The sequence below is a fragment of the Colossoma macropomum genome, unplaced genomic scaffold (assembly GCF_904425465.1).
Source record: "Colossoma macropomum unplaced genomic scaffold, Colossoma_macropomum, whole genome shotgun sequence".
In the NCBI taxonomy this organism is placed as follows: Eukaryota; Metazoa; Chordata; class Actinopteri; order Characiformes; family Serrasalmidae; genus Colossoma; species Colossoma macropomum.
In genome coordinates this window covers 14,739,303-14,762,379 of record NW_023494788.1, presented here as the reverse complement: position 1 = coordinate 14,762,379, position 23,077 = coordinate 14,739,303, and the positions used below count along the sequence as shown (strand labels likewise).

Here is a 23,077-nt window from a genome sequence, read left to right as displayed (position 1 = left end):
GAAATGATGTCAAATAACCTGAGATAATCAAACCAAACCAAAATGGCCATTTACTGTGCTGAATTTAAAGATACCATATCTATAATATATATAATTTTTTCTTAGATTTTTTAGTCTGCTTAAGACATTGCATTTTGCATTATGTAACAAAAACAGCCATAATTCATTTTTACATGACCATTTTTCAACCTCTTTTTATCTTTTAAACAGGCTGTTGTTGGTACTGTGCCTTTAGGACTGATACATGTAAATGAGCTCTGTTCTGATTAGATGTTTTGTTCTGTGCCTCATTCAAAAAGCAGTCTGGAAACATTCCTTATAATTTCGGCATGAACGGGTCAGAAAATTCAGTTTTCCATGATATGTGGCCTTTTGTACTTTTATATAAAAAGAAATAAGAATTCAGATATGTTTCCTAGCAATTTTTGGGCTGCATTCCTGTAGATAAATTAAAGATAAACACATCCATACATCTAAACCTTTTATTTTAGGTTACATAGTTCTGATTCTTTATGCCCTCTTAGAATATACTGCATATACTGTTGTGAAAGTAATTGTATTTGGCATGTTCCCATGGAGAGTCATTGGGATGAAGTAAGTGATACATAACACAAGAACAACGAGCTCAAGCACATTCAGTACATAAAGTTCATTGAGGTGTAACAGATAGAAATGCGATGTGTGACACAAACGCACTGTGAAGTGAGATTCTTAAGATTTTTAAGATTCCAAACATAAAGAATCTATGACATTCAGCAAGTGTCAGAAATTCCAGTCAGTGTTTAGTCATGCATTTGAAACTACAGCACATATTGCGGCAAATGTGGAGGAAAAAAGAAAAAAACAATAGTGACTAGTGTACCGCATACATTAAGGACCTCCAAAAATTACAAACCTAGGCAAAAGAGAAACATCAGAGAGAAACCTCTTCTCCATGGGGGAGGCTGAGAAACTGACATATCTGGAGCAAGAGGTTGGGTTTACCACTTCCCTACAACTTCTGTCGAGCTTCTACCTTTTGTTCTGCAAAAGTCCATGAGCTACTTTCACACAAATGGGCACATATGAGCCCTCTCAGCACTGCCCAGCTGACACCCATGTGGTTTATAACCGATCACAGAGACGAAAAACTTAAAGGCAGTCTATGACAGAGATATCAAGCATAATTAAATCTTCTGTCCAGAGTTAATAGATGGCGCAATGAAAAAGATGACCAGATGCAAATGGGCATATGCAGCGACAAGAGTGTGGAGGAATGAAAACTGGTGATTGTTTAATGATTTTATAAAACATATTGCTGTTGTCGGAAGAAAACCTTGTACCTCTGAAATGGTAACTTCACAGGAGAAGGAAAAAACTTACTTTACTTTTAATGTAAGTCAGTGGAACCACACGTCTTTCCAAGTAATTCTGGGTCATTTCTTTTGGCCCATTCATCATGTAATTTTCACACAATGTAAAGAGTAACAGGCATTTTCAAATTATGTCAAAAACTGAAAAATGTAATACATACAAGGTTTTCTTCCGACAACAGCGATATCCTTCAATGTGCTACCTGAAGTCTTGATTTTACCCATTGTGAGTCCCACATATGTTTGGTTTCTATTGCAGTTTCACTGTGGAGTGTGGTAAGAAATTTCAGTATTCATTTCACTTCAACCACCCAATTCACAGCAACGTAGACTCCAGTTTTCTAACTGAGTAGTTATTTGATAATCATTACCCTTTTGAAACCATGCCTCTTCTTGTGAGACTGAACTGCATACATTCTTCTGTCTGAAAGTACAGGCACCTATTAAAAGATTACTAAAAAATCAATTACTTAGTCTTACTCTTATCTATCTTGCTCTTATATTCATAGTGTGGGAGAAACAAGACCTCTAATCAGGTTAAAAGTTGTTTCAAGAAGAATAGTTTACATATAAAGTACTGAGGAGAACTCAGACAACACCCTTCATTTACTTCACTTCCAGTCAAAACAGCTATTAAGCACAAGTTCTTTTTTTTCAGAGTCAGGAAAAAAAATGCAGAACATATATATTTAACAGAAAGTTACACAGAAGCCTCAACAACTAAATATCATTTCAGTTTTTCAGTATTTAGTTTGTCCACCCTTTCACTTTTTTTACAGCTTCCATTCTTTTCAGGAGACTTGCTTTCAATTTTTTAAACAAATATGCAGAGATATTTTTCCACACCTCCAAAGTAATGGTGCATGACTCGCTGTTTCCTAGAGTCAACTCAGCCTCTCGACTCCTGCCGTTGGAAATGATGGAGTCGACTCCTCAACTCCACTTCATTTTAACTAAGAGTCATATGCTGTAGTTCTTCAAAAAAGAACCATTTTCAAATGATTTTTCAAATCTTTGAAAAGGAACCGGTCGGATGCAGTTGAATGCAGTTTTTTTCCTCTACTGTCAAAGCTGAAGTTGGGTTATATTCGCCAGCTTCTTATTCAGTCTGCAGCAGTTCCCTTAATAGTGCACAGGTGCCAGAATGTAACGGCAGTGCCATTTAAGGTGGAACGGAAATTTGAATAAGAAGCCGGCAAATAAGGAGCAAATCTCAGCTTCATCCTCTTTTCTGTGAAAAATATTGTTTGTTTTTGGTTTAGGTTTCTGTTCTTTGTACTGTTTCTAATCATCATTGTGACTCTAAGAATGAAGAAAATGTAGAGTGGGATGCAGAGCAGCTGGTGTGCAGCTCTGACATTGTTTAAAGCCTGGCAATTAAACAAACAAATGCTTATTCAAACTACAACTCTTAGAGTCATTGGCTCCTAGACTTGTAGGACAAAGTGTAGATTCTTTTGCAATCGACTCCCCATCACTGCTCCAAATTTCAGTCTTGGCTGCATTTTCTGCTTCTCACGATCGAGGGTGTTGAGCTTCTTAGTTTGATTTGCAAATGTTCTTCTTTTTTATCTATTTTCTTTTCTTCTTGATAGCTTCACATCCTTTCGGATCCATAGAAATGACGTCTTCTCACAGCGGAAGGATGGAAAGAAACACCTGTGGATTTTTCAGATCTGAAGCAGGAGAGGAGCTTGATTTTCTCCTCTCTCTCAAAGATGAAAGCTTTATGTACTGTTTATCTGATGGTGGCAGTTTTGCTGATCTACCAGCTGTTGCATGCTTGTTAGGAGTCTCTTGTAATCATTTTTTCATTTATTTCGACTTTTTTTCCCATTTATTTTCCTTTGACTTTCCTCTTCCTTAAGGAAGCAGATTATCATAGCTAATCTCCCTTTAGAAATATCTCCTGAAAAATGAACAACTTGTACTTAGAGGCCATTGTGACTGGAAATAAAATAAATGAACGGTGATCTCTGACTTGCCCTGCGATGGTGACCTGTCTAGGGTGTTTTCTGCCTCGCAACCCCGCAACCCTAGAAGGATAAGCGGCTTAGATAATGTGTGTGATCTCTGACTTTTACACAGTACTGTAAATTTCTGGGTTAAGTCTCCAGAACAGTCCAGAACAACAAGCTGTTTGGAAACAAGAAGAAGACATCTACTCTCTTCACAGCACAAAGGTAAAAGATGGGGGTCTGCTAAACATTATTAGAACGTGTATTAAAGCAATGTCCTATTCGCTCTCATCTGTTTGGTCAGATGAGACTCAAACAGCATTTTTCATCCACAGGTGTCCACAGGTGGATTTGGCATAAAAAGAAGTTAACTGTGTCTTATATAGAAAAACACATCAGGAAATCAAAGTTACAACAATATAATTTAAATTTCATTTTTTAATTTTATTTTCCTTTAAAATAGTTTCCATCTTGAACTACATGACTTTGTAGTGATGAAGATTTCCATACTGTCAAACCTGTACAACTACTTAGAACAAAATACCTATGGTATGTGTTAGCTATGGCCTGGGTATGCAAGAGAAGTGTTTGTTTGGTTATCAAGTCTGAAATTATAAGCTTAACACTATAAAAATGAAAATGTTTTGACATTAAGGATAAACCACATGATGTAATTTTGTATTTTTAAACTTAACATTCCCAAGTCCTGTCAATAACACTCTCTTCTCTTCTTATTTTCATGAACAATGTTCTGCTGTCCACCATCCACTTAGTCGCTCACTCATCACATCTGTGTAAACCAGTTCAGCAGGAAGCTGCTAGTGCACTGCCCAGCCGGGCATTCCTCAGCCTTCTACAATCCTCCTAAGCAAAGTTCCAAGCCCACCTTTGGCAATCTGTAAAGGTGTCTTCTCCTCTTTATTCTCAATGTAGATGCTGGCACCATGTTCCACTAAGAGCTTTGCGGCCTCTACCCGCTCTTCATCACATGCAAGATGGCTGGTGAAAACAAAGCGACAAGGTTACCATCAAAACGGATAAAAATAGAGGAGACTGTGCTTTATTGAATAAAAAAACAAACAGAAAAAAAAACAAAACAAACAAACAAAACAAAAACAGAACAATGGAGCATGTGTAAAAAGAGACAGCACTCACAGAGGGGTGTTGCCCTCAGAGTCCTGTATATTGGTAGAAGCGCTCTGTTTTAGGAGAAGCTGGATGAGACGATAGTTGCCCTTCGCTGACGCTCTGTGTAGAGGTGTGGATTCTAGTTTATCTGTAGCATTTGGGTCTGCACCGTTCTCCAATAAAAGCAGGGCTATCTGTCACAAAAAAGTGTTACAAATGTGTAAATGTTACACAACACTGAAACATGGCTTGCCACAACCTTGAAATTTTAGCTGAAAATGAACTGCCTTATTAAAGTGCGACCCTAAAATTGCCAAATTGGCTGATAAGCTATCTTGCTTTCTAACTGTTAAAACTTAATAGCTCCCAAATGAAGAAAATAATAAAAATAATAATAAAAACAAACATTATTCACTGCTGGCCCGAAAGGTGTTTTTGCTCTAAGTCAGAAGTTAAAACTTTTGTCGTTTTCTAAGATCAGCGACATGTTTTAAAAAACAAATTTCTGTTTGTTGTGATGTAAACAAATGATTGCAATAGCTAACAACTATGGTAAATAATCATTGTCATCTTAAAGAATTGTGATCATGCAGTTACGCATTATGCACTTAAACAACACACATTTTAGGAAAAAATTATACACTGAAACAGATAAAATGCTGGAAAAGGCAAACATGAAAGCTACCTCATATCGGTCCTTTGATGCTGCATAATGTAAAGGGGTGCAACCATTCTGGTTGACTGAGTTAAGCTGTGCTCCTTTGGTTATTAAGGATCTCACAATTTCTTCTCTTCCTGCAGAAGCTGCGATATGTAGAGGGGTCCAAGAAGCCTGAAATCATATTTGATATATATGAAATAAAGGTGATGCTAAAGGGACACTCTGACCAAAATTAAAAATATAACTATTACACCATCTGCTGTAAACATGCCTACTCGCATCCTACAGCAGTGCTGCAGTAATCTCCAGAGTCAGATTTTCTAGTTTAAAGATGAGGAAACCTCTTCTGATGATGTATCTTAAAGATGGGAGGTTTTTGTTTGCTGCTCTTGGTCCATTTTATACTAAATAAATATAAAACTGTAGTTCTCTTTATGATATAGTCCAATGACTGAGGTAACATTAGACGTTCACTTAGTTTTATTTATTAGCTTATAGATCAGTGGCTGGGCTAGCAGCCAGGATTGTTCGACAACCCTGAATTTAGAATGACATGTGTAATGCATGCTGGGTATTGTAGGGAGAGAATGCAAATGATTAAAAGCATGAAAACAACAAAAAAAAATTAAATTTTGTCAAACTGGAATGCCCCTTTAGCATTATAATGACAAAACACACATCCCATTTTTGCAATAATAATAATAATAACAATAATAATAACAAACTGTTATCATTTTTACAGCACATTGCATACATTAAATGCAGCTCAATGTTGCTCTACAACAAGGCATATAAAAACAGCATAAGTGAAGAACAGAAAACAGAGAAAAGCACTGAAAACAATAGAAAAATAACAATTTAATAATTATTCTAGAAATATGTAATAATAATATCTAATAGGTAAAACAAGGAATTGTTATTTAGTAAAACACTTCATACAACAAATATTTAAACAAATAATTGCTCGTAAAACAGTGTCAAAGGATACAAAAAATATAAAATTAGAGAAAAGTTCAAATTAAATGTATGTTTTATGCATAAAGTACTGTTACAAATAAAAAGACTGACTGAGAATACTGAGAATATGAGTGGAAATGCTGACTCACATCATCCTTAAGATTCACTTCAACTCCAATATCCAAAAGAAACTGTACAATATCTACATGTCCAGCTGAACAGGCCCAGTGCAAAGCAGTCCTGTGATCCTACACGAAGCGGGAAGAATAAATCAGTAACGAAAGTAAATACAGTTAGAAGTAGTTACTACCAGAGCTCTGTTACTACTCAGTGCTGAACTTCAGCAGACAGGCATTAGGCTAGCTAAGCTAAATCATTCCGGCCGCTGCACTCTTCATTCACTGACATGTAAAACTCGCACCTGGTCTGTTTTGGTCGCCAGACTTCTGTCAGACAGAATGCATTTCTTCAGCTGCTCAAATTTGCCTGTGTAGGCTAAATTACAGATCTCCAAATTAGACACTGAAGCCTCCATCCCAACTCCACACAAACACACCAATCCCGCTCTGCTTGGCTCTAAACAACGGACGTTAAATTCAAACCATCCGGTGTGGAAAAAGTCCTGCTTTCAAATTAATAGTACAACTAAAAACGCTAAAGGTTTATCTTTTAGTGCCCACTACTGTCCATTACATACACATATTTAACTCACTATAATGCTAGCGTTTATGAAAATGTATACTGTTTTACATTATATATAAAGGTATATACACATATATTTTAAAAAGTAAAACCACCAGTGCCTTACTGACACACACACACACACACACACACACACACACACACACATCTTCTAAGCCGCTTATCCTTCTGGGTCGCTGTAGCCTATCCCAGCAGTCATTGGGTGGAAGGCAGGAAACACCCTGGACAGGTCTGCCTTATATATATTTAATTTAAATCTATATATTAAAGGAGAATTGCACCAATTTTTCGCATCTTCTGCATAATTTGCAGCGATGAAAACAAAGTCATCCAGAATGGTTTAACATGAAACGTGCTATTCTAGAGAAACACGCTGAGTCAGAATTGTGGTGATAGGAGCCAAACCTCAGAAACAATTAAAGGGGAGCTCTGCCACTTTTCAAAAAATCTACAACATTAAATCATTAAGATGTAAACAGAATCATTCAGAGTGATTTGATGTGAAATACTCCATTCTAGAGCCAGAACTGTTCACAGTGGTGGTGACAGGAACCAGAAGTCTGATCATTTTAATGCCTATGAGAACCTCCTCTCAGAAAGTTATTGGATAAAATGACGCACTGTTTTATGATAGATTTATGATAAAGTTTTGTCTTAAAATGTATTTTAATCATTATTTTAATCCATTCATGGCAGATAGAGTGTTAAGTCTCTAAAGACATTTTCTTTAGATTTATGACCATCATGTTATATTATCATCATCAGCATTGCATATAAATGTAGGGTGCTGTAAGCTAAAATAGCACCCAAAGAAAAGATATTTTTTTACGATTTAAGACTATTTTACTGTTGTCGACATTACATATTCAGAAGACCTAGATTCGCTGGTCGTTTTGGATGGTACATAAAATATCTACATTTGCTGTATATGTGTGTTTCAGACCTCACGTCCCCTGGTTCCTATCACCACCACTGTAAAGAAAACGAAGGTGGTACGTTTACAGTTTACTTTACAATGCACAATTTCACAGCAGACCGCTCTCAATGACTTGGTTTACATCTCGACGATTGAATTATTTCAGTAATTTTGAAAAAAGGTGGAATTCCCCCTTAACCCGTTCTTATTTGCTGCAGCATTGGATCGCAGGACAGAAGAAGGAACTAAAAGTCCGATGTGCAGGTTCGCACGGACAATGTTTTCTAGAACACGCGTTAGTTTTATTAAATGCGGGCGTGATTCAGTACATCTGTTGTCAGAGTAAGAACTTTAGATTATTATATATTATTAAAATTGGACTCTGAAATGGACTGGTTTCGGTTTAGTGATAGTGTGCGCTTTTCATATTGTCGCTATGTGACGAAATGTTCATAAGATAGCTAAGCTAACGATGCTGAAGTTGTCTTCCTGTTCGCCAGTTTCTTGTTCGTATTTTCCCGTTCCACCTTAAATGGTGCAGCAGTTACTGCTGGGCCGTTTCAGATATAACGGGGAAATTAGAACAAAAAGCCGGTAAATAAGAAAGCTGACGTCAGCTTCAGTTATCATTTACTATTAGCTACTATTAACAATACGTGTTTTGTTTTGCTAACGCGCGCTTTTCCACACGTCTAGGTGAAAAGTTGTTCCCTGAGCTGGATTAATCCACAGAAAGGAAGGGAGGCGAGAGGAAATTCATACCCGGCGGATCTGTTAACATGGCTTCAACAATTGTAAGCTTCACCTATCATTTTTTTTTCACCAGGCTGAACCTTTTTTTTTATTCGCCAGCTGTTTATGCGACTTTTGCATTCCACCTTAGCTTAAATGGGGCAGGAGTGTCCAGGCAGCAGCGGTGTACCTGAGCCAGAATATTACCGCCGCAATATTTAAGGTGGAACGGAAAATGCGAATAAGAAGCTAACTTCAGCCTCGTCTTTTCCCAATTTATTATCAGGCTAACAGTTAACTTAACTGTCTAATAGTGCTCTGTTCATTGCTGAATCATTTATTATTGTTATTATTGTCATTATTATTATTTTATTTATCTTCTACAGGACTTCAGGACCCACGTCGATCAGTTGTGCAGATACTCAGAGGAGTTTGTCAATATTTACTACGACTGCATGGATAAAAAACGGAGAGTAAGTATGCTACTGCAGATTTCTGTTTAAAGCGGAATTCCGCCCATTTTTTTCAAAATTTGTGCAAAGTCATTCTGAGTGGTTTGACACATTATATTACACAAGGTGTGTAGTAACTACAGTCGAATGCAAAAGTTTGAACACGTCTGATCACATTACGTATTTTTGATTTTCTAAGTGAAAAAAATTAACCCTTCCTCTACAGAGAACACAGCTCTGCACATTTTAATGCACAATTACTGAACAGAAATTGTCCACTAAAATATAAAATTAATTAAAATTTGTTTCCTGTAGAAATGTGTACTTACTGTCACTTAGAAAATCAACAAAATATGTAATTTGACCAGGGGCACCCAAACCTTTGCATACAACAGTAGGTACACTTACTAAAATGTACTCAAGTTGAGTTTTGATGGATTTGTACTTTACTGGGCATTCTACTGTCATAATACTTTTACTCATATTTAGGTATATTTGTGAGGAAAGTATTTTACTTTTTAGTCAGTTACATTTTCATTAACATAGAGGTACTCATTCTTTAATTCCTTTCCTATTCATTTAATTTCAAAAATCATATTGGTTGATGACGTCTGTACTGCTTTGTGGCTGGTTACCTCTCAATCTGGAGGTCTAGCTTACATAAAGACGAATAAACCGCACATTGTATGTTGATAGGTGATTTATGTACTAAGATGTTTCAGTTCCTTAAGTTAATAATAAATTAGTTTTCAGTAGTTACACAAGTCCTTCAGAAGTTTTACTGCTCAAATTGTATTTCCAATCGAGATGTTTTTTTAAATTTTTTATTTATTTATTTATTTTGGGGAAGTCTGTTTACCTTCTATCGCTTGCACATTTGTTTAGTTCTGTTTAGTTGTTAATATTCACTGGTCATTTTGAATGGCAAATAAAATTATATTTGCATTGAAGACATTGTGACACTTGATTTCAGTCACAGTGAATGGAGTACAGTGCTCCATTTCATATGAAACCACTCTGAATGACTTTACATTTCGGTGATTGTATTATGCAAAATATTCCCCATAAACTGCAAAATGGCTGTAGTATGCTATAGTCCTGCTAATCTCATGTAAAGAGAGAAATGTGCATTTCAGAACCTGACGAGGCTCTATCTGGATAAAGCAACACTGGTGTGGAACGGCAATGCGGTTTCTGGTCAGGATGCCCTGGGAGAGTTTTTCGAGTCTCTTCCTTCAAGTGAATTTCAAGTGCATACACTAGACTGTCAGCCCGTACATGGTATGTGACAAGCATAGCATGTGTTCTTGATAACCTGATAGGCTGGAGTATTTTGTCCTTCAGTGGCCACTGTGTCCTTGTCTCTTTTCAATGTAGCATGTTTTTTTAACTGCATGAAATTGTGGAAAAAAAGTGAAAAGCTGCCCAAGCAGATTATTATGGGGACCATTGCCTTGTACAGGGTGCCTAATGTTTTTTTTTCTCAATTTTCCTTGAACAGAACAAGCAACTCAAGGCCAGACAACGTTATTGGTGGTTACCGCTGGGTCAGTCAAGTTTGATGGAAACAAACAGAGATATTTTAACCAGAATTTCTTGTTAACTGCTCAGCCATCCCCACACAGTGACCAGCCAGTCTGGAAGATTGCAAGTGACTGTTTTCGCTTCCAAGACTGGGCAAACTGAACAATTCTCACTACTTTCCATTTGGATTAATTGTCAAGGATTTCCCTCAAAAACCACTGAGGAAGGCTAAGTGACTGTTTTTCTTTGTTCTTCCAAAGTTGGCAGAAATGAGTGCTTCGTGCTCTTAGCTGCATGCTGTAAATAAATTTTGTTACAAAGCCAAAAAAAAAGGACAATTTGCAACTTGTTGAGTAGAAAACATTTTAATTATCACAACGTATATTACATAGTATGTGATCCACAAAACTGAATAAATAAAAGCATCATGAAACATTCTACAAGCAAATGCAGAGTTTCTCAAATGTTCACATTTGACAAGAGTCCATTATGTCCATTATGACTTGGGTTGGGACCCTGAGGATGAAGTCTTTTCAAACCATATGTTTTCCTATCAGGAGAACTCCCAATCCAATTCAAATGTTGAGTCAATGGCTGGTAATTAAATAATGGCTACATCCCTGACAAAATAAAAACACCAGCAAAAAACCCAAACAAAAACAAGACAAACAATACTCTTGCCTCACAAATGAAATATTTGGAAAAGAGATTTCTGTGCCCAGATGATAACATTTATTCTCTTTTAATGAAATGATCCCACATTTGAGGCTGTAATGTATTCTAAAAGAAATAAATTATAGTGCAAAAGGTTGTAAGCAGAGCAATCTAAACTGGCAAAATGATAATGTAATGATGGTGTATACTTATAGAAGAAATTGATCTGTTTTTCTGGAGACTGCTAGTAACTGTGGGGACAAAGTCCCGGTGTGGCTCTGAATCAATACTCAATACAGTATTATAGTGGAGTTATCATTTAGGCAGCACTGAAACACTAAAACATACTGGCAAATGTATTATAAAATCTGCATTGGTGGTATTAAGTACAGTGGCAGGTGATGAAACTTGAACAGTGTTTGGTTTTGTGGATGAATGTTTCATAAAATGTTTTTTTCCCTTCATTAAGGTTACAACTGATTGCTCTTCTATACTGTACGTTGGCACAAAACTTGCAAGCCAACCGTCATCTCATCCTACAGTCCTGAGTCCTTCACTTAACACAAAATGACCTAATAAATTAACAAAATATTAACATTGGAAAACAAACCTCATTTACAACTCAATTCAGTGCATGTAAAAATTAAATTCATACGTAAGGAAGGAAAACTGGTGGGCCATGAATTGTAAAGCCATTAGAATGTATCATACAAATATCACTGGATGTGCGTAGTTCCTAAATTAACTAACAGTAGGGCATCAAACACTTAAAAACAGACCACTCAGAAGGCACAAAGAAATCACCATACATTGCTTGCCTTTGCAAGGAAGCCCATCTGGTGGTACAGCGACAGCCTCATCTAACACTCAGCTTTGGCCTTCAAATTCTAGCAAACCAAGCCATCAAAAAGATTCATTTCTAATGAAAGTATTACAAAGATGAGAATGCAACAGTTCACATAGTTTACAAAAATACAAATAGCTAAATGTGATGGCAGTTTAACGCTGTTATATGGTTGAAATCCTTTCGCAAGGCAGGAGGTTTCTTTTGCTAGCAGGTAAAAATAATAGGCAGACACTTCATGTTGTTTAAGAGTGAATCTTGTCCCTTAGCCAAGTGTCTCATGCCACACAGTTAAAACTCAACAGTAAACTATTCCACAGCAAAGAGACTGTAAAGCTCCGACTGGATAGATCTATACAATGCTGCTTACATTATCCACAGTATTATAACAGAATATTTTATAAACAGAACAGCACAGTAGTTTTTTGATACGTGTGCGAGTGTGCGCGCACCACACTAAGCGATGAGGTGTGGTCAGGTCATAGCAAAACATCTATACATACGCAGCACTAGCTTTACGGCAGCAGAGTGATGGTGATGTCATCTTTGGCTACGATTGTGGTTCTATTTGCGGCCATACATTCGCTCAATGTCATGGAGATAGTGGTTTTTCAGCTCCTTCCTTTTCAGTTTAAATGCATCTGTGACCAGGCCAGTTTCAGGGGTCCACGGCTCTGGACTCAAATGAACCTTCACTGGGATCTCAAAGCGCTGCAATTTAACTATAAATACAGAAAAATGAATATCAGCATTGGCAAAAATCCAAAAGCATCAATACAAATCTTTCAATAAAACAACAAAGTGTAATATTCAAGTACAAAAATGTTTAGTTTGCTACTAGCACTGAACACATTTTTAAATGTTCTAGGCCAGCATCATGACTGTGATTTAAATTGTGATTGTCATATAAATGAAGCTCCAGGACTGTTATTTTGGCCAAGAAAACCAGAATATATTATTATTTTTTTTAATCTACTAGCACTGTATTGATAGGAAAAAAACAAAAATAACTTACTAGAAGTGGCAACTTCTTTAATCTCCCTCAGAACTTCCATCTCCATAATAGGGTGGGTGCAGATCTCTTCCCATGTGCCTTCAATACCCTTCTGATTGGCCAGAGCAGTCAGCTTCTTTTGGTTAGGCACCACAAAGCTAATCACGTAGTTCTGATCACTGTTGGTGAAATAGAGGAGAGAAGTCTACAAACTGGCTAACTGAGCATGACTACTTTCTCTCAGTCACATTTCACTTTGGTTCTTGCAATAGGTAACGTAAAGCTAACACACCTGTTTGCATATGCACAGATGTTGTCGATTAGGGAGCAGTTCTTCAGGGCTGACTCAACTTTTCCCAAAGATACATATTCCCCAGCTTGCAGTTTGACCAGGTCCTTCTTCCGATCTATATATTTCAAGAAGAGAACAATCAATGAAACTGGTTATTCTTCATAAGGAATGCTTCACTGAAAAATACTAGCTTGGCTAACAACATTTTTACTTGTATAACTACCCCTACTAGTTTCCATTATTGTTAGCATGGCAACATTTTATCCATTGTACTGGCCAGTCCTGATACATACCCACAATCTGGAGACAGCCATCAGCATGAATCTCTCCTACATCACCAGTGCAGAACCATCGTTGCCCATTCTCATCCACAAAGAAATCACCACCATTACTGCTTTCTTTCTTGTAGTAGCCCAAAGCCACATTGGGACCTCCAATCAGGATCTCGCCTCGAGGATGAGGCTTGTCCAGCTTTGTATAGCCACCTGTTAAAGAAGGAATTGCACTGCTTATGGCCTTTCCATGGCATTTTTATTTCTTGAGCATTTTCTATTCTATTCTCTTCCAAGACCCTCATAAGTTACTTGGATGAACACACAAAAGACTTGATAAGTAATTGCTAAACAATTTTTGGCTAGTCAGGACAGGCCGAAACTCCAAAGTGCGCATGCCAGTGGGTTCTCAGACCATCTGTGAGAAACATGGCATTACAGGCTAAATGCTCTGCACTCTTATCCACTGACCTTCTGCCCAGTCTCGGAGTTTGACCTCACAGCAGATGAGGGGAGCTCCCACTCGTCCTGTGCTGTAGTCTGCCACTGCATTACAAAAGAACAGGAGAAGTGAGTGCCGCAAGTTAAAACCAACTTAATAACAACTTTTTGTAGCAGATGTACCAGATTTGTGGCGCACACATAAATCATGCAACCGACAAGCTGCACGCACTAACCAAGAGAAGAAAAACAAGAGCAAAGTTCTAATATGTCTAAAAATACACATCTTTCCACAAATAAATGTGAAAATTTCATTGATCGTTGCTCAATCACTACAGGCCAAATGCGTGCAATTTTGCAGTGAGTGTTTGTGAACTCTTGGTTTTACATCTCTCGTAGCTTACTGGTGCCCACAATCTGCTCACCTTCTGTGATGGTGCCTGCTCCACAAGTCTCAGTCAGGCCATAGCCCTGGCCCACAGGGCAGCAGAAACAGATGTTCATGAAGCGCTGTGTGGCAGACGACAGAGGTGCCCCTCCGGATAGCATCATTCGTACGTTTCCTCCCAGCAGAGCCCTCACCTTCTTAAATAGCCTACAAATATACAGAAACACCATGAACCTGGATCAGCACATTAAAAACAACTACAACACTGCTCACACTACAAATATACATGTGCTCTTACAAGTTGCAAAGGGGGGCATCATAGCCTTTTTTGATCTGCTCCAGCTTGTAATCATAAGCCAGTTTGAACAGGGTCCTCTGCACACAGTTCATCTCCTGCACTTTGCTCATCACATTTTTATTGATGCGGTCCATGATTTCCTGGTGGGTTAAAAAACACAAACAAAATAGTGAAAGGTAGTGTTATTTCTTTGTTTGCAAAATTATGATTGACACACTTCTCAGCCAATCACAATAGTTTCTAAGAGCTATTTCTTCTAACAAGCAAAGGAAAAACTTTAAGAGAACTCCTCAAAACAAACTTGCAGTGAGAACAGCAGTGGCAGTAAATTAGTCTGAATTATTAGGCTAAGAAATGGTGGAAAGATATTGCTGAGAAACATACTGTGTAACACGCATTTCTAACTATTTTGAGGGTAATGTTGTTTTTGTTTCATTCCTGAAGCTGAAGAAGTTTCATGAGAACTGTAATGAAGACCACACTAACAGTGCACTGTCAAAGCAATTAACAGTCAGACCTATGCTGGCTTTAAGTAAGCTAAACTTTATCTGGGTTACTTAATTCACTAAAAATTATTTTAAATGTGATTTAAATGATAAATAACGATATCTAACAAATTATGTTGGAGGAAAATGTTAAGATCAGTTAGCAAACTAATTAGCTTTTCTTAGCTTATCTGCTGACAGCTAGCTTGATAAAGCTGTCAGATTAAACATGACTGTACAGCACTGACAAGTTTGATTAAAAAAATCTCATGTTAAAAACAATGAGTCCTCCTCAGCATCTAACATTACTCTGACCAGCTCGAGTTATTAGACATGAACACCTGCAGCTTTAATGCAGAATGACAAAATAATTTCCATTGTTTGATTAATGTAATCATGTTTTCCAGAATCCATTTTTGTTACATGTATATTTTTCACTTCTCAAACTCATATGTCTGCACTGAATGTCTTATAAAGCCAGTTTATATCTGAGTGATATTGATAACGGTCAATTGGAAGGTTATGCTAAAGGTAAACTGTAACAATAAAGGAGCAAAGCAGAACTTACCGGTACAGCTGCCATCAGCGTAGGCCTTAGCACAGAGCAGTCACCCTTACTGCCTTTTTTGATTTTAGTGGACTAGTGAAAAAACATCAAAAGGACATAATCAGATGACTACAAAGACAACAAGGTAACTATTCCATTACTACTTTGTTACAATATTTATAATATTGTAAAATATTTAGAAGTTCCATTACCTGATCAGACAGTGTTTGTGGGGAGGAGTAGCCAATCCTACATCCATAGGTTACACATGAGATCTCAGCAGTCAACTCCAACACATGAGCCAGGGGCAGATAAGCTATGTATGTGTCCTTGGGGCTGTAAAAATACAAATCCACAGTCAAACAAAGCTACTTTTGCTGAGTTTCAATGTCAGTACATGCGAGGCCGTTTCATTTGAGCTTCATTTTTCACACTCACCCCAAACCGGGGATCCTCTCACACTGGCCCGTCATGCCAGAAATGAGGTTGCTGTGAATGATGATGACCCCTTTCGGGCGGCCAGTGGAGCCACTAGTGTACATGATGACAGCAAGGTCTGACGGGATGGGTCTCACGATCTCCCTATTCACTGCAAAACAAAACACACATTGTTTTCTTCTCCAGTGACAGTAAGGGGCCTGATTTACAGTTGCTTTACCACAAATTGCTACTGAAAACACATGAAAGGTCCGAGGGTGAACCAAAGACATAGATTAAGTAAACAGTACACAATATAACTGATTTTAAAAAAGTCTGCAGATTATATCCTAAAATCTGCAGGCAAAGCAGTTGGTTTGTTGTTCAGATTGTACTTACAGTTTTCAAGCTTTGCTCCCAGCTCCTTTACATACTGCATGCTGTGGATCTGAATGGTCTCTGGATAGCCTGCAGTGCTGATGCTCTTGTTGTCTACATAGATGATATGTCTCAGCTTGGGGATTTGGGGAAGTACACTCTACATATAGAAATAATAACAAAACACATGTTTGTTCTCCTGTGCAAAAATGAAAGGGTTCAGAGCATAGCAAGGCGGAGCTAAAAATGATTATGTTATTAATGGCACATGACTCAAATATCACTTGCAGATGATTCATAATGCATCTAGTTCATCTAAAAAAGTGAAAAACAACTGTATTTCCCCATACACATACTATGCTTGGGCAGCAACCCCTCAAGTATACTGACAGCCACCCAAGTATATTTCGTCTTATTTTAACAATATCTAATTTCGATTTTGTCATATTTTAACCGGTTCCAGTAAGAAAATATTTCATGTTTTTACAAATAAAGGGCACACAGAGTCACTGATGCAAAGAATTCCCCTTTTTTCCTTGTGGTTACTTCTATAACAAAAAAATCTTTACTTTAGTCAAGCTTATGAGGTGCTTCATATCTAAAAAGTAAGGGCATCTAATGATTAAAGGGCCCATATCATGGAAACCTGACTTTTCCTTGCTTTTTAAAATAAGAGTTAACGTATTAAACAGTGTTAAGGTTTCAGAACGTACCACTGCCCACTCCATTCAATCCACATACTGAAACCAAGTCACAAAAACAGGCCATTTTAAATTAATTGTTTTTGTGATGTCATGAAAATCAATGTATTTACAGATTCAGTCTACAGCATTTTAGCCCTGCCTGTTCATACTGAAGAAGTCTTTCAGCCTGAACTGCTTTTTGAACGAGGCACTATACGAGCAGCCAAACAGAACAGTGATCATTTACATTCATCAGTCTTAAAGGCACAGTAACAAAAACAGCCTGTTTAATTCTAAGGGATAAAGACAGGTTGAGTAATGGTCATGTGAAAATGAATGATGACCGTTTTTGGTTCATAACACCACACAAATGTTGAAAGCGAACCTCAGGGGAACACATAAATAGAAAAAAAAAAATATGTAGGACAAGGGTTTTCAATATTCACTTATTTGATGCCTTCTTCTTGTACCTGATAAAATAAACAGATGCTATGATGACTTCGGATATCTTTATATTCAGAGGACCTCCCCCAGCCCTAATGGTGCTCTATGTACACTATACCTGGAGCCTTAGAAGATACAGATCTCTTTACAATGTACTTAGGTATAGATTTATCTGGGATGAGATGGAACTCACCTTTAACTTAGTTTCCAGAAGCTCCACACTAGTGACCAAGTGAGTCACTTCACACTCATTCAGTCCAAAGGCCACAGCGTCTTCTCCAAGAGTTGCATAAAATGTGACCACTAAAAACAGACACATTAAGCAAACAGATGACAAGACGGAACAGGTCAAAGTGTCAAAAAAAGGTCAATAAAGACAAAAACAAGTCTTGTTTATTATAGTACAAAGTAGCTGTGAACCCCAGAAAAGACAATAACTCAGGGGTCATTAACAAGATTAGCTCCTCATTTCATTGTTCTATATATCTTAACTAATATAAAGAGTTTTCTTGTTTTTTCTGGGGAAAAAAGCCCAAATGTGGCAGGGAGAGGAAAAAATGACTTCTTACATGGGAAATTGCGTCTGAAGCAAGACTGAGCTGTGATCATCCACTCAGCCCGTGTCTCACAGAAAACGGCGATGGCGTTTCTTGGCTGCTGGCCCAGTGCTGCCAGGCCACTGCCGAACAGATTCACTTCAACGTCCAGCTCCTCATATGTGAACCACTTGTAATCACCTAGAATCAGCTACAAGGGAGAAAGTTCCTTTGTTAGTCAGACCTCTAATATACAATACATACCACTCTCAAAAGACCTGAAAATTATCACAGTGGTCCATGTCAGTTATGCATTTCAATCGATGTACATTTGCTTGAGATAAGGCACGCTACCTTTTTAAAGACCTTTCCGCTCGGTTGGGTTTCATTTTCTTCACTCAGAACAGTTCGTGTTCCTAGGCATTGCGCTTTGCCAAAGCGTTGTACAGCATGATCAAACAACTTGTCTAGCGTGTCTTTTCCTGGGAAATCCATCCGGGCCAGAGAGTCAAAGTGATCCATGGAGCGATAGGGTCCCTCTGCCTGACCTTTGACAGACTTGGCTTTCATTCTCTTGGCTAGGGCTTTCTTTTCTTGGGCTCCAGTTAGGAAGTACCACGGTAGAAAGCTCACGACTGAGTACAGCCATACGAGCAGATGGACTGGAAGCAGGAGAACGGTGCTGAGATCCATCTTGAGAATCATGTTTGCAGAGAGGCTGAAGTGGGGACTCTGTGGAATGAAGGGTTCAGGCCAGGCCTGAATGAAAACTCTTCTTTAGCTTCTTTACTCTACTAGATTAAGTAGTTCCTGGTTGCTCCTCTCCAAAATGTATAACCTAAAGATGGGGAATATGGCACAGATATACCACACTTAAAAGATATTTTCACAATACATGACATGCATGATGATATAAGGTTTCTTTGTTTGAGGCAAAACAGTAATGCCATAGTTTTAAAAGGCCATGAAAAAACTAAGTATAATGGGAAGCTATATTTGTTGAATCCATATTTGCAAAAAAACATATTTAAGAAGAAACAAGATGAAGTCAAAAAACTGGTAAAACTAAATTAATGAAATAGGATGATGTCATACTGGGCTGACATCCAATCAGCCATTTATTACTGGGCAGTTTATGCAGGACTACACCCTGATTGTTACAGGCTCACTATAATTTGTCTAACTTTTTATGACGCATGCAGTTGTTCAGTGTCCTAGAAATACATATGACATATTCAGAAAATTATACTGTGATGGACATGTGCCTCTTAAGGAAATTACTTAAGCACAGTCTAAACATATAAAGTGCTTGCCTTGGGCAAATCCTTTGATAAAAAAAAAGGTCATATTTTCTCAGAAATGGTATGATTGAAGCTCCCTGTGACTTAATTTCACTGACAGAGTGGGCATTCATGGAGTGATACCAGCAGGGCCTATTAGCAGTCACACGTGTGCTTGGTGAAAGATGCATTCCAGAGCACTAAACAGAGAATGGCCACATCTAACCACACACTGCAGGCTGTCATGACCTCAGGACATCATGATCTCAATGATCTGCTAAGACTACAATACAATAAAAAATACAATTACAATAAAACTACAATATATAATTAAAGTGACCTTGTTTTGGGCATGAATGTCCACTTCTATCCTTTCTCTATTTTTTCTGGAATATCGCTGGCCTAAAATAAATATTTCAGAACTACTTCACCTTGTTTTAATGATGCACTTCTGCTTTTGCTTAAATAAGTGTTGTCTCTCAGGCCTAATCATGTCTACATATAATATGAGGAAGTTAAAGAAAACGACAGACGAAATTCAAACACTTTAGTGATCATATATGTTAATTCCTAGCAATGATACTATTGGATCTCAATAATGTAAACTCTTCAAGTTCATTCCAAAAGTACTGGTACAAGGCTTTTTCATATTTTTGCACATAACGATGGCAACACACTGCTTTGTGCTTTGAAAGGCTTCCTTCAGAACTCGTGCTCACCCACTCTAGGAACATTAGCTGTGAAGGAAGCAATGCTTCCCGCAGTTTGAGGTTAATGTAGTTCACGCCCAAATTTCAGTTTGCACAACCACTGCTATCACTGACCCAGTGACAGTAGTTAGGATTCACTACATTCTACTGACTGCGGCGGTTATCTGTCCTTCTCCAAATTGCTTTAAAGGACACATGAGGCCATTTTTGTCATCACTGCAACGGTTTTGAAGTAATCCATCCTGTTTACAGAACACAGTGACACTGAAACAAAATAGGGGTCCTGTGTCCCTAGTCTTCTCACAAAAATGTGTCCCATTCAGATATGACTCCTATTTAATATGTGTGAGAATTAAACACTCCACACTGTAGTCATTCCTCTTAAAATTCGAACTTGCATTGAGAGAAAAAAGTAACCAATTTCTACATCTACAGCCTTACAATACATGAGCTATAGCACAGTGCATACCAAGCAGTTCACATACCTTCATGCTTTACCAGATCCTATTAGTGAGATAAAGGTTGCTCTTCCGTTGAGACTCCACTCAACAGCCATGAACTAGTTCAAATAAACTATGGTATAATAGTTCTTTTATTTGCCCTGCTTAGTGATAACCTGCATCCCTGTGTCCTCGGAGTGGTCAGTGTGAAAGGCTGACAGCGAGAGCCAATGATATCAAGCCCCTTAGCTCACCCCACACACTGACCACATCCTCAGCCAGACCAGGTGGACAAATAGCTTTACTATACATAGAGCCTAGACAGGACTTAAACCTGGAAAGTGATCTAATTATCCTGACACTGGAGATTATTGGCTTTATCATTTAATACAATCCCTTCTATCCATTTACTACCGAATTAGAGACATAAAAATGTGCCAATACTGAAATACTGCCAACATTAAAGATACAAGAGTCTTAATCAGTTAACCAACTCATACTCAATGTCTACATTTAGCATGATAAAAAAGTTGATTAATGTATTATTATTTTTATTATTATTATTGTGATTTTTGCACATTTTTACAATCAAATTTTGATTTTTTTATTGTTTCATTCAAGACCGATGTGCCCAAAAGATTGAGTTTAATATGGTAAGGTTAGTAAAACAATCTCACTTTTCAGCCATATGGTTTCATGGATCTGAATATATGAAGGAAACACTGATTAAATAAAATGTAACATGACAGATATGAACAATAATAGGTTAAACTGCTTTCATCAAATCTCTACAGAGGGGGTTGGCTTTGATGGGACCCCCTTTACAGAGTTCATATCCACTCATACATCCCGCACAACAAATATATTCTTTAAAATTCTTCTCTAAAGAATTTAGGGAGCCCCTGAGGTGCTTTTGCGGGAAAAGGACATTGCGTTCCCTCGTAAAAGTTGTACGTTCCTATTCAAAAGCCCAGCAAAAAGGGAACGCAAAATTATTGCCAAGGAACTTAATGAAATTATTTTTTCAAAAAATCAAGGCCCCTTACGGGCTCCGTAAAAAGTCCTTCTTTATGTTCATTGTATTTTTTCCTGACGTTGCCTAAAAATAAAGCCGCATGGTCTTATCACTCAAACAACAGCATGTTGCTCCTACCGGCTGATAAAAACGTTTCTAAGTCACCCAGAGCAGCTCAAACCCCCCAGTGAACCATGCCGGCTTCTGAAACCGCCCTGAACTGAACCCCTTCCTCAGATATGGCGCTCTCTCTTTGTCGGCGGTAACTCGTCAGCCAGCTCACCAGCATCATCATCATCATTATCATTATCATCACATGAGGCTGCCAGCACACGCTTTCCGCATCCCCTCCCCAAATGTGAAACCACCTGAATTTAGTGTCCACATTTGGTTGTAAACAGACTTTACCGTCGTGATACATGAAAACTTCATCTAAAAACATCCAAATCGTTGTTTTTTTGTCCGCGTGATTTAGTGAAAGCCTCGCCGGTTGAACAGCCCAGCTAGCCGGCTTAGCTAACCTGACACATTTTAGTTCACCATCCACACAAACGTTGTCGCAATATTTGATTAAAGCCGCTACCTTCATCTTGTTACAGATTACAGCGCTAATAAGATTAGTCCATGCTGCTGGAGAGCGATACCCAGCTTATCTGAAAGGCCAGGTGAACTACATTCTTACCTCCGCTAAAGCTCAGCGTTGCCCGCCGCCGCCGCTCTCCGCTCCGCTCAGACTGACCGATAGTTACCTCCAACAGCCGGAGAGAACCCGGAACGCGCTGCGTCATCTGACTCCATATTTTTCAGCCAATGAGAGCGAAGAAGGGGAGTCGAGCCCCGCGTGGCTTTTCTCATTTGCTTCAGTTCGTGCTGTTTTAAATACAATGGCAATGATGTGTAGAGCAGCTTCAATAGCAAATGGAAATCTTTTTGTCCTTCGTCTCTCATTTTCCCTCCTTATCTCGCGATCTTAAAAGGTTCGGTGGCACTGAGAAACAAATGTACAATTTGTCCCTTTACGCCAATGTCGATCGGTCAAGACACGCTCAGCCATAACATTAAACCACCTCCTTGTTTCTACACTCATTATCCATTTTTATCAGCTCTATTTACCACACAAGTGCAGTTTGTAGTTCTATAATTACAGACTGTAGTCTGCATACTTCGTTAGCCCCCTTTTACCCTGTTTATCAAGGTCAGGACCACCACAGCAGGCACTATTTGGGTGGTGGACTCATTCTCAGTACTGCAGTGACACGTGCTGGTGCGCTGGTACGAGTGGATCAGACTCATCAGTGTTTAAAAACTCCAGCAACACTGTGTCCACTCACTGTCCACTCTATTAGACCCACATAACCTACACTGCTGTCAACCTTGTAGATGACTAGAAACAGAAGCTCATCTGTTACTGCAAAGTTTGTGTTGGTCACCCTCTTGTCCTTCATCAGTGGTCACAGGACGCTTCCCACAGGACGTTGTTGGCTGGGTATTTTTGATTTGTGGACTACATGCAGTCCAGCAGTGACACTGAGGTGTTTAAAACTCGAGCAGCACTGCATTACGTTTAGCAACATTAG

General features: G+C 38.3%; 3 protein-coding genes across 5 annotated transcripts; 1 reads left to right on the top strand and 2 right to left on the bottom strand.

The window, feature by feature from the left end:
- Positions 1 to 3,733: 3,733 nt before the first annotated feature.
- Positions 3,734 to 6,657, bottom strand: psmd10 (proteasome 26S subunit, non-ATPase 10). The gene is made up of 5 exons (XM_036568565.1): positions 6,478 to 6,657; positions 6,206 to 6,304; positions 5,124 to 5,270; positions 4,466 to 4,632; positions 3,734 to 4,309 (listed from the first exon to the last, which is right to left on the bottom strand). Exons 1-5 carry the CDS (start codon positions 6,589 to 6,591, stop codon positions 4,156 to 4,158), a joined length of 681 nt encoding a protein of 226 aa, XP_036424458.1. The 5' UTR covers positions 6,592 to 6,657; the 3' UTR covers positions 3,734 to 4,155.
- A 1,274-nt stretch (positions 6,658 to 7,931) lies between these two features.
- nxt2 (nuclear transport factor 2-like export factor 2) lies at positions 7,932 to 11,160 on the top strand. Of its 2 annotated transcripts, none has more exons than XM_036568559.1 (5): positions 7,932 to 8,016; positions 8,371 to 8,468; positions 8,793 to 8,879; positions 9,995 to 10,139; positions 10,360 to 11,160. In XM_036568559.1, exons 2-5 carry the CDS (start codon positions 8,454 to 8,456, stop codon positions 10,542 to 10,544), a joined length of 432 nt encoding a protein of 143 aa, XP_036424452.1. In that variant the 5' UTR covers positions 7,932 to 8,016; positions 8,371 to 8,453; the 3' UTR covers positions 10,545 to 11,160. The 2 variants fall into 2 exon arrangements, with proteins under 2 accessions (XP_036424452.1, XP_036424453.1); XM_036568560.1 differs by lacking the exon at positions 7,932 to 8,016 and adding an exon at positions 8,090 to 8,268.
- acsl4a (acyl-CoA synthetase long chain family member 4a) lies at positions 10,729 to 22,256 on the bottom strand. 2 transcript variants are annotated; one of them, XM_036568556.1, is made up of 15 exons: positions 22,183 to 22,256; positions 18,410 to 18,893; positions 18,089 to 18,266; positions 17,713 to 17,822; positions 16,414 to 16,552; positions 16,036 to 16,186; positions 15,810 to 15,933; positions 15,619 to 15,690; positions 14,566 to 14,705; positions 14,305 to 14,474; positions 13,910 to 13,984; positions 13,460 to 13,651; positions 13,167 to 13,281; positions 12,896 to 13,053; positions 10,729 to 12,602 (listed from the first exon to the last, which is right to left on the bottom strand). In XM_036568556.1, exons 2-15 carry the CDS (start codon positions 18,758 to 18,760, stop codon positions 12,445 to 12,447), a joined length of 2,133 nt encoding a protein of 710 aa, XP_036424449.1. In that variant the 5' UTR covers positions 18,761 to 18,893; positions 22,183 to 22,256; the 3' UTR covers positions 10,729 to 12,444. The 2 variants fall into 2 exon arrangements, with proteins under 2 accessions (XP_036424449.1, XP_036424450.1); XM_036568557.1 differs by lacking the exon at positions 22,183 to 22,256 and adding an exon at positions 20,531 to 20,666.
- Positions 22,257 to 23,077: the final 821 nt, after the last annotated feature.